Below are 11,010 nucleotides of genomic sequence, written 5' to 3' on the forward strand. Positions count from 1 at the left end.
GGATGGGGACCAAAGGGGACTCTGGAAGGAGGCAGACTAGGTAGGCAGCCAGCAGGCCTTAGCAGAGCTCTCCCAAGAACAGCATCTACCCTGTGGGGTCCAGGCCCTGGTTGGGCCCCCATTCCTCAGGACTGCACAGAGGACACTGGCTCAGTCAGGCCGCCTTCCCTACCTGTAACCACTATTCTTGGCTCTGTAGACCTGGACTTTGCACACAGCCCCAGGCTCCACACAGAAATGTGAACTTGGCTTCCGTCAGGGTGGCCTTTCCTAGGCTCTGAGGGCCGCAGCGGGGAGGAGGTGATGGGGAAAAGACAAGGGGTCCCATATCCCTGAGTCAGGGGTAGCCCCTCCTCCCACCTGCCCCCTCTGATGACTCTGGAAGCTTCCCCCGCTGCTGGGCAGTAAGATGAAGCTCCCTCCAAGAGCCCCCACCAGCAGGCCTCCCATCTGGTCCCGCCCTTGCAAGAGGCCGCTACTTGTCACCATCTCAGTGCCCGGTGGAGCAGAAGGTGCTCTCGGAGTTCTGTGCTCTCTGACCCAATGGTGCCAAACCCTCATCTCCCCTCAGGAGCACAGCAGGGCCCCCAGGAATCCCTTGGTCACTGGCCCCTCCACGAGCCTGCTCTCTTTCTGGGATTCCCCCCACCCTAACTCTGATTCCCACCCATATAGGACTAGCTTGGCTGAGGTGGATGGGAGGGAGAGCAGAGGCAAGGTATGGGGAGGGGAGGCTGCCCTGGCAAAGTCTTCACAGCTTCTGGGGTTCAGGCCTGGGGCCAAGAAGGAAAGTATTTGAGTGCGTAAGCGTGTGTGTGTGTGTGTGTGTGTGTGTGTGTGTGTGTGTGTGTGCGCGTCTTCCCCAGCATCCACTGTACCCTGTGTATGTATGCATGTTTTTGTAAAAAAGGAAAAAAAGGAAAAAAAATCTGAACAATAAATGTTTTATTTGCTTTAAAGATGCATGTGAAGGGCCTCGGGAGGAGGGATGTGCGGTGGGCATACAGCGGCAGCGGATTGGTGGGAACGGAGGGGACTGGGCTGGTGGGGGACCATCCTCTCTCCGGCCCCCTGCCCTCTGGCAGCTTTCCTGCAGGAGGAATCCCTCCTGAAGACACCCTGGTGCCTGGCCTATCCCACCCTGGGGTGATGAGGTGGCAGCTTTGGCTAACTTCACGGACAGAGGGCCCGTGGAGGACGGGCCACCTTAGCCCCACGTGCTAAGGCTCAGGTTGTGAGCAGCCTTTCCTGGGTGCAGGCCCCAGCTGGGAGCTCAGCTAGATCACCTCCTACGCCCCTGCTCATCAGGCAAAGGCTCTAGAAGTAGACACCGTTTATGGTTCCTTCCCGCTCTGACGCATCATGGTTTCTTAAACACGTAGCGTGACCACAAGAACAAATGAGTGAGGCAGCAGACCCTGGCAGGCATGCTCAGGGTAAGCAGGGAGGAAGGTGCATCCTGCCAGCGCCCTGGCTTCAGGGTTTGGAGTGGCCCAGCCTGCCTTCTCCAGCCAGCAGGAGTGGTGGCCTCATGGCCTCAGGCCTGGCCCCATACCTGAGAGGATGTGGGGAAGGGGGATCTTCCCCCTCCCATCTGTCCTGGCCTCTCTGGTGACAGACACAAAATCCCGTGGGGGGCTAGACTGTGCCGTGGGTATCCCACCCTGGCTGGGTGTGTACTAAGAGTTGGAGAAGAGCTGGTGGGTCCCCCGAGCCGAGAGGGGCCAGAGGGAGTCAGCCTCCAGTCCAAGATGATGGCCTCCTTTGCCCACCAGGGCACAGTCTGAGCTAAGGAAATGGCTGAAACTAGAGAACCATACCACCTTTCCACCCCGTGCCCACATGCCCCCCGGATCCCACCTGTGAGCATCAACTAGAGGCTGTCTAATACCGATGACCACTGTATTTCTGCTAAAGTGACAGTGACACAGATAAGGCAAAGAACTGGGGCTGGCCACACCTGGTAGGGAGGGGTGGGTGTGCACCCTTAACATGAGACACGCAGCGGCAGCTCCCCTCAGGTCAGGTGGGTCCGGGCCAGGGTGTGGGCAGAAAGGCAGGTTCTGTCCTTCAGTAGGGAGATGTTTTTAAAAGATAAAAATTCCAGGAGACAGGCAGTGAACAGGGGTGGGACAGGGGTGTCATCTCACACGGGTGACCAGCATGCCCTGGGGACAGGTGTAGGGAGGTGGATTAGGAATGTAGGCCTAAGGTTGAGGGGTTCCTTTGGGCCTCCACTGCCGCCCTCTACCCCAAAGCCCTGCTGAGGCAGGAGCACCTTCCCCAAGACTGTTAGCCGGCCTTGTTGGGAGTCTCACTTTAGGTGTGGGGGGCATGTAAAAGGTGACAAGTGTGGAGGGGTGATGACTGTTTCTGGGACACCCACAGACCAGGCCTGGCTAGGGACAGCCCCTGATGACTTCCTGGGACAGATGCGTTAAGCTGCCTCACCCTCGGGGATAACAGGATGGGGTGCTAGGGGTTAAGAGGTCTCTACCAGAGATCCCCCATGTGACCTGGCCGGAGGGAGAATGCCGGGCAGGGGCCACGCTGCCTGTCCCCAGGAACACTTCAGGACCTCACTGCCCAACCCATTGTTGCCCTGGCCCTGCTTACAAAGATTCCTCACTGAGTGCTAAGAAAATAGATCCATCTGAGAAGGCCTAAAGCCGCCTGCCAGCGGGGTGGAGGAGGGGCAACACGGCAGGACCCCCTTCACACTGCACCTGGGTCTTCCTCAAGGGAATGCGGCAGTTTTCCTGGAGACCTCAGTTCCCCTGCTGTGTATTTTGCCCCAGTTCTGGGGTCCACAAGGCGGGGCAGGCCTTCCTGATGTTTCAGAGGCTGAGTCCAGGTCCCAAGGCCCCCCAGGGTGCAGAGACCTCACCCCCTGGGTCAGAAATCGCTGAGGATGCTGATGTCCGCAAAGTCAGCGCGGTAGCGGTGGGCATAGAGGCTCAGCAGGAAGGCCCACTTGAAGGCGATGAAACTCCAGACGCAGGAAAGGTAGTAGCTGTTGGGATCTGTGAGGCCTGCGGGAGGAAGGAGCCAGACTGTGACTTGAGAGGCCTTGCTCTCTGCCCGGGGTCACCCTTCCCACCTCAACATTCCTGCAGCCTCCGGCTGAGGCCAAACCGACCCAGTGGAGACTGCATGTGACCACGCCTTAAAAGCATTCAGGTTTTGCGGGTGGGAGGACGCGGGCATGAGGGAGGATATGACTGGGCAAGACACAGGCCTGATCCCCGCCTCTGCTTGGGTGACATTTACCCGGGGCCACTTCAGCTGGTGTCAAGGATCCGCTCCGGAGGGGCGGGGAAACGGCCTCCGGCTGTGGCGGTCTGCAGCCGCCAGAGGGCGCGCCCGCCCCGGAGCCGGGCCGGAGCCAGGCCCGGGCTACACCGAGCTGAGCCGCCGCTCCGGGCTCCCCGAATCTCACGGAACCCTCGCGGGTGGGTACTCGATTCTCCACTCTGTAACAATGAGGCTACCCAGGCACGGGGGTGTCAACCAGCCCTCCCAGTCCCTTGGACTTAAGCTCCGAAGCCCCCGCCGGTCTTCCGCCCCGGCCCGGTCCAGACCCCGCCCCCGGCCCCGCCCCCGCCCGCGCCCCAACCCCGCCCTCACGTTGCTGTCGGGTCACGGCCAGCGCCAGGAAGGTGCAGAAGGCGGCAATGGCGACGGCCGAGAATAAGACACCCACGAAGAAGAAGCCACGCAGTCCCTTGAGCCAGGTCCTCCAGTAATCCTGAATGTACATCACGTGGGTCACCAGGACCCAGAGCGCCAGCACACCTGCGGGGACAGACAGGTGAGCAGGGCGCTGCAGCCGCCCCTCTGCACCCTTCCTCCTGTGCAGTGACCCCTGGGGCCCTGGAGGTCCCCCAAACCAGGGCTGTTTGCATAATAAGGTAACACTAGCCTTTTTATGCATTCTCGCAGAGTAGAATTTTCTGGACCTGAAGGCAAAAGCAGGAAAGCCAATTTAGCTGCCTTGTGAAATCAGTCTAAAGAGATTAGCAAAATAGGAACCCACTGCCACTCTTCCTGACTTTTCTGTTTTATAAAACATGAATATTTCTCACCCAAAATGTTATCTATAGTAACAAAACGTTATTTTTTAATATTTAAACATGCATTAAAATGTTGTTTTAGGACCTCCCTGGTGGCCTAGGACTTAAGTCTCAGTGCTATCACCTATATGGCCCCAGTTCCATCTCCGGCCAGGTTGCTGACCCAGATGGGGCCTGCACACCTCTCCTGTCTCTCTTTCCGCTCCCCTCAGCAGCGTATTTCAGTAGATCTGCCTGTTCTGCTCCCTACTCTGTCTCTGGTGAATCCTCTTACGCCCCACTCCAAACCCTGCACCTCTGGCCTAGACCCCAGTTCTTCTACAAATAAATGAATAAATAAGAGAGTTGAAAAAAAAATAAAATGTTTTTTTTATGACAGATTTAACCCATATTAAAAAAACCCATATAAAAAAATTACTTAGTGTTTCGCTGCATTTCAAGAGTGTAAATTGTCTTGAAGTCAGAAAGTTTGAGAACTGTTGCAGCCCAGCCTGCTTTCTAGGGGCTCCTCACTACCTGCACTAAGCACCATCTGGGAAGTGGTCCTCCCACCAAATGCTCCTCCTCCACCTGAGGGCCTGCGGCAGAGCTCCTTGGCAGCAGGGTGCTTCCCAAGCCCCAGCATCCAGGGGGCCTTCATACTCGTGGCCAGGTTCCATGTCATCTCCTGGAGTTTGCCTCAAAGGGAGGCCAGTCACCCCCAGGCTTTTCTGGGTTTGTCTGAGCATGTCCTCTAGGATGCCAGCTGCTACTCATTCAATACAATGAGCACCCTCTGTGCCAGGCAGTGCCTGCCGGTGCAACCCAAAAAGTAGAACAAATACCAGTTCCACTGGCAAGGATGCAGAGCAGGACTGAGCGGTCCTGGCAAAGGAAGAAAAGGGCAAGCCAGGTGCTGCCCCAGCCATCAGGTGTGGGTCACCCGGCTGCTGCAGCCTGGGAGTCAGGAGACCTTTAAAAGCAGGAGCTGCGCTCACTGAATGCAGAGTGACATCTGCACAGGAAGGGTGAGCTCTGGTAGGGAAGGTGCTGGTAGTAAGAAAGGAGGTGAAGTTGATAGGGAAGCAAAATAGGAGAGTTTTGACTGAATCTACAATATTTTATTTTTTACGTTGGGTAGTGAGTGTCAGGGAGTTTGTTAAATTGCCTTTTTTTTTTTTTACATGCCTGAAATGTTTCATACATATCTTTTTTAAGTTGGAGGGACAAAAGGCAAGGGGGTGCATCACCACAGAGCTCTGGTTACCACGCAGCACTGTGACAGTTCAGATGATTGAGCAAGAGACAGGTCCCAACGCACAAGCCAGGAGGCCTGGGGCCTGGCCCTGCTGTACTGCTGGGCCACTGCTCAGGGCCTTGGGGTTTCCTCATCTGAAACGGTGAGTCCAAAGGTCTCACCAGCCTGTGTACTTGGTGACCCCAGGACTCTGGCTGAGCCTGTTCATGCCTTCCCCTCCAAACTTGTTTGACCCTCACTCTCCTGGCTCTGCCTCTACCCATCCCTAACCATCCTTGGAGGTTAAAGGCCTGAAATATGGGTCCTTCTACCCCTGAGATCAGGGTGACCCATGACAAGTATCTCTCCACCCCTGCCTGGATAGGCCAAAGGTGCACAGAACAACCCATGGCTTCGTTTTTTATCTTGTGTGATCTGGACTGTGTGCCAGCCAGGACTTTCCCAGAACTCCTTCCAGTCCTCTTCCAGGCCTCCCAGGACACTGCTTGGTCTCTTAAAGGGCCGTGGGGTGGAGGTTTATTGTCACTGCAGACATCAAGAACAGTCAGGTGGGCCCCTGTCTGGAGCTGCCCACCTGGCCTGTCTCCACCACATGCCATGGAGGAGGTGGAGAGTATGAGCTCTAAGGTTCTTTATACTCAAAGGTTCTGGAGGCCAGCTAAGGAAAAAATAAGGAGGTCAGAATAATTCCTCTGTGACTCAGCAATTTCTGGATAAGGAAATGCTGAAATAGGGGGCTGTGAAGATGCCATGTGTTAGCCACTAGCCATGCTCCTGCAGCACCCTTAAAAACCCAGCTCACATACACCCACATACTGCAGAAAGAGGGAAGTGGGAGGAAAAGGAAGATGGCCATGTTGGGTGTTACAGGTCCCAGGCACAACTTTACCCACCTCTCACTCCCCTTGCACAGGCCTTACCCCCAGATAAACACCAACTAAGTCTGGAAGCAGGCCTGCCCCCCACCCCCGGCTCCTACCACTGTCCTTGCAAAAGAGGCCGCCTCTACCAACTGCACCCAAGATGGCGAGGGAGGAACAGGAGATCCCCACCCCCACACCTCAGGCACAGGCAGCTGTCCCTCTGCTCCAGACCTTCTCCAGGATACTCTAGCCTCCAGGAAGCCTGGCTTGCATAAGGAGGGCACAATGGACAGGTCCTCAGGCCACTTGCCTGTAGGCTCACCCCAGAGCTCACCCCTTACTCTGCCCCAAGGGGCTCAGAGCTGACAAAGGGCAAGAAGGGGGCAAGGTTGGTCAATGAAAGTACCTACAGTGGCTGGGGACGAGGAGCCTGCAGCCAGGTAGCCTGCGACGGGCATGTCAGCAGTGGGCATGTCAGCACACAACTGCGAGGGCCTGGCTATGTCCTTGCACCTCTGATCTGGGAACCGGCAAGGCCTGGGGCACAGTCCCTTCCCACTCATAGCTCAAGTGGGGGAAGAATGCCCTTTCAACTCCTGGGGCAACATCTCTATTCTTCAACTTTCCTTGCCTACTAGGCCTAAGCAGGAGTCTATGGTCCCCCAGAGTCCCCACAGCAGAACCATTTCTTCTGCAACTGCCTTCCTCCAGCCTACTTCCTCCAGGGTGGGACAGAATGGGTCTCTGCTCTTGCATGCTCTTCCTGCTAGGCCCAGGGGCTTCATGGTAGACTGTTCCAGAAACCAGCCTCGCCTTGTACCCAGGGAAGGAACATGCTGTGGGCTGCCCTCCAGTGACTCAGCAGTTTTTAGGCTGAAAAATGCCAAGTCAGAAGTGGGGTGCTCACAAGTTAGTAAATCTGCTGATGCATCACCCCAAGAAGAGGAAGATTGACCATTCCAGAAGCTCTCGGAACCCAACCAGGGTGGACAGGGCGCATGTGCCCTGACCTAGCCACCCCTCCCTCCACTCACCACCCCACCACCTAGCATCTTTGGTTCTCCCCCAGCCACCTCCTGCTTGTGGAAGATCAGCTTTGGAACGTGATTAACCACTTTGGGTTGTAGAGTCCTGGGCTAGGACCTTTCCCCGCAGGCAATGCCACAGCTGGCCTACTCAGAATATGAGAAAAGCCTGTGGAGGGAGAGAGAGCGCAGAATTTGGGTCAGAGGGAACCCTCTGTGCCCCCTCCAACCAGCCCCCTCATCTCCTGTCTCATTAATGCAACCACAGTGCCTCTCCCAATGACACCTTCCCAAGGGGAATGCAGCAGGGCTGCGAGGAAACAGAAAAACTGCAAGAAGAAGGGAACCATGGTAGTTGATAGGGGTACAGAGGGAAAAGGAGTTGGGGCTCTGTGATAACTGAAAAGAGAAGTGCTGCCTGCCCTCAGGAGGACAGGCTGAAGGGCATCTAGGTAAGCATGAGGGCAGCCACCAGAGTGCCCACTGCCCTTCCTTGGTGACCCCAACACCCTGCCTGGCACTGCTTAGGGTGCCGTTAGCCAGCCCCTCTATCCGCAGGTGGACTCAATAACCTTGGAGGCAATGAGTAAATCTAGCTGTTTTAGTCTGTGTGTGACTCTTTGGGCACGGGATTTTAGTAAAACGGAATGAAATCAGATGTAAAGGTATTATCCTTACACGTATTGTTTTCCAAAGTTCTTTCCCCACATATATTATTTCATGTAGCTGTGTAACCCTGGGCAAGTTCCTTATTTACTCCAAGTCTCAGTTTAAACTTAAGCCTTATCTGTAAAATGGGTACATTAATGACACCACTTTCCCAGGGCTGCTACAAGGGTACAGAGGCTGAAGGAAGCAATCCCCCCACACAGAAAGCATTTTAGAGAGTCTTGTCCTGTACAAACCAGATTTTGCCTTCACTCCAACACAGAGGGGTTAATCTCGTGCCCAAAGGGGCACAGGAGGACAGAACTCTGGCGAGCACAGGGACCCCCAGCTGAGTTCTCACCCTAGCACGTGCTTCCCTCCCTCCTCGAGGCGCAGAGAGGCCGGGCTAGCGGGCTGAGCAGACCCTGGCCGGGAGCCGCAGCACCGGGGAGGCAGAGAGACCCCAAGCAGGTGGAAGGAAGTAGCGGTTTCCATCAGATCTCCCGCACTGCCCCCAGGTCTCCGCTGAGGGTCCACGTTGCAGGAAGGGGCACAAAGGTCCCCAGAAACCCCCAGCCCCCTCCTTTCCACCGTCTCTGCCTTCACCTCGTCCGCAAAGAAGGGATGCGCGAGGGGGGATCCCCCAGAACAAGTGTGTATGTTGGGGGGGTCGTCACACCCAGTGCGCGAAGGCGAGGGTGGGGGCGCGCAGGGACGCCGCTGTCACCGCGACCGGGAGGCGCGGCCGCGCCAGGGGTGCGGGGCGAGTGAGCCCCCGCGGCGCGGCAGGTCGGTGCCCGGCGGGCGCTGGCCCCGGGTGCCCGGGAGGATGCCCGAGAGCCGGGACCCGCGCGGCCCGAGCCGCCAGCGGACGCGCGGGGTAAACACCCCACCTGCTCCCCGGGGAGCGCCGCCCAGGGAGCCTCCCGGCGGCCGACAGCGCCGCCCCGCCCCGCCCCGCCGCTGCCCCCGAAGCCCCGACCCCGGCCCCCGCGCCCCGGGGGTACCTGCGAGCCCCCCCATGGCCGCCGTCCCCGGCTGTCTGTAGACCACCGTCCAGACGAGGAAGATGGAGAAACCCGCCGCGGAGCTGAAGCCCGAGTAAGCGGCGCGGAGGCGGAGCTGCAGGCGGGACGGGGCCATGGGGCTGCGGCGCCGGCGGCCGCGCGAGCGCGGGAGTCACAGGTGCAGGGCCGGGAGCCCGAGCCCGCCGGGTGCCCGAACCCCCAGCCGCCCGCGCCCCGCGCTCCGCCCCCGCCCGCCCCGCGCCCCTCCCCGCCGCCGGCACAGCGCCCTCCCCGGCCGGAGGCCGCCCTCGCGCGCAGCTCGGCCGGCAAAGCGAGGTACCTGCGCCCCCAGATACTTGGGGACGTCTGTTTAAAAGGCGGGTGCCAGCCTCATCCCCAGACCCGCCCCCTCGGGAATCTGGACCTTCGCGGGGCCCCAAAGTGGGCGCTCAAGCCGTTGGCTGCGGTAACTACTTTGAAATGTGTACCTCTGAGTAAAAGACATGTTCTGTTCTAAAAATTAAGATTTAAATTTCTCATTAAAAATTAAGATGTAAACATTAAGAAATATGAACGTACACAAGGAATATGATTCAGGGTACCCGTGGCCCTATCAGGTCCACGCTACAGAGTCTTAACACGCATCTCAGAAAACCTTTCCATGCACTGGCATTTCCACGCGGGCATCTCACCTCAAACCCCTTGCGCTTTCGGACAGCACCCCATTCCTTGCATCTCTCCCAGCCTCATTATTCCACCCCAAATCATTAGCAAGAACACCCCCCTCCCCACAACACACACGCACACCACAGAACCAGACAACTGTAGAGACTGAACTCTAGAGCAGGAGCATATTGAGCTTCCACTTGGGTCCAGCTTCATGCTGGGAGGAGTTAGTGTGTGTGTGTGTGTGTGTGAGTGTGTGTGTGTATGTGAGTGTGTGTGAGTGTGTGTGTGTGTGTGGTGGGGGGCAGCGATCAAAATATAACACAGAACTCTCAGACACTTATAGCCTTCTTGGAGAAGCCTGCACAAGATAAGTATCTTGTATTAGTTTCCTTTTGCTGCTGTAACAGGTGACCACAAATATATTGGTTTAAACAACACACATTTGTGATCTTATAGTTATACAGTTCTGCAGCCTAAAAGTGTTAAAAAAAAAAAAAACGTGTGTGTGTTGAGGGGATTTCAGGGCTGCTTTCCTTCCCGGGGCTACAGGAGAAAATCTGTTTCCTTGCCTTTCCAGCTTGCTGTTTCCAGCCTTTTCCAGAACCTTGACTGCGGGTCTTCTTGATCGTCAATGCCAGCAGTCATAAGGGTCTGATTTCTAGCTTGTTGTCACATCTCCTTTTCTCTTGCTGACTCTGCTGCCTCCCTCTTTTCCCTTATGAGTATCCTTGTGATTAAGAACCTGGATAATCCAAATAATTTCCACATCTTGAAAATTAAGTAAGTTAAGTGTCACCCTTAACTTACTCATGCCAGCAAAATTCCTTTTACTATGTAAAGTAACATTCATAAATTATGGGTATTAGGACTTGAGTATCTTGAGGAGACGTTATGCTGCCTACCATACCTCTCTTGAATGTAAACCCTCTGAGCAAGGGGTTCATACCAACATGTAGAGGGCTGCCTGGCACACAATAGTCCCTGAATAAGCATTTTTCTAATAGACAAATGTGAGTGAATGAAGGTAAGCACTATATAACAACAAGGGAGTATACACAAGAAATCTAGCCAGGGCTTGCTTAAATGCCAAACAAGTGCTGTTCTCACTGCAGAACAATCTGGGATGCTAAATTAAAAAAAAAAAAAAGAGACTCCTAGACCTAACACTGATTGAACGTGAGGAATATATTTGTTTTAATGAGAAGTGATTTTATTTTTTTTTAGAGGCATGTTTTATTTATTTTATTTATTTATTTGTTTGTTTGTTTGTTTATACATGCACTGGGTACAGTCAGAAGCACGGGAGGGTGAGAGAATTCACCAGAGCCAGAGCGGGGAGCAGAGCAGGCAGTAGGACCGAAGTACACTGCTGAGGGGAGCAGTGGGCGGCAGGAGAGGTCTGCACACCATGTGGGACCCTCCTCTGGTGGCCGGGGAGCAGCCGGGGATCCAACCAGCGCCGCAGAGGCCACGGGCAGCTTTGCAACC

General features: G+C 55.9%; 1 protein-coding gene across 1 annotated transcript; it reads right to left on the reverse strand.

The window, feature by feature from the left end:
- Positions 1 to 2,895: 2,895 nt before the first annotated feature.
- Positions 2,896 to 8,989, reverse strand: SLC48A1 (solute carrier family 48 member 1; the record flags this gene model as incomplete). The annotated part of the gene is made up of 3 exons (XM_084255028.1): positions 2,896 to 3,032; positions 3,628 to 3,795; positions 8,854 to 8,989. 3 exons carry the CDS (start codon positions 8,987 to 8,989, stop codon positions 2,896 to 2,898), a joined length of 441 nt encoding a protein of 146 aa, XP_084111154.1.
- Between the last annotated feature and the right edge of the window lie 2,021 nt (positions 8,990 to 11,010).

The sequence above is a fragment of the Talpa europaea genome (assembly GCF_964194135.1).
Source record: "Talpa europaea genome assembly, chromosome: 15".
Classification (NCBI taxonomy): Eukaryota; Metazoa; Chordata; class Mammalia; order Eulipotyphla; family Talpidae; genus Talpa; species Talpa europaea.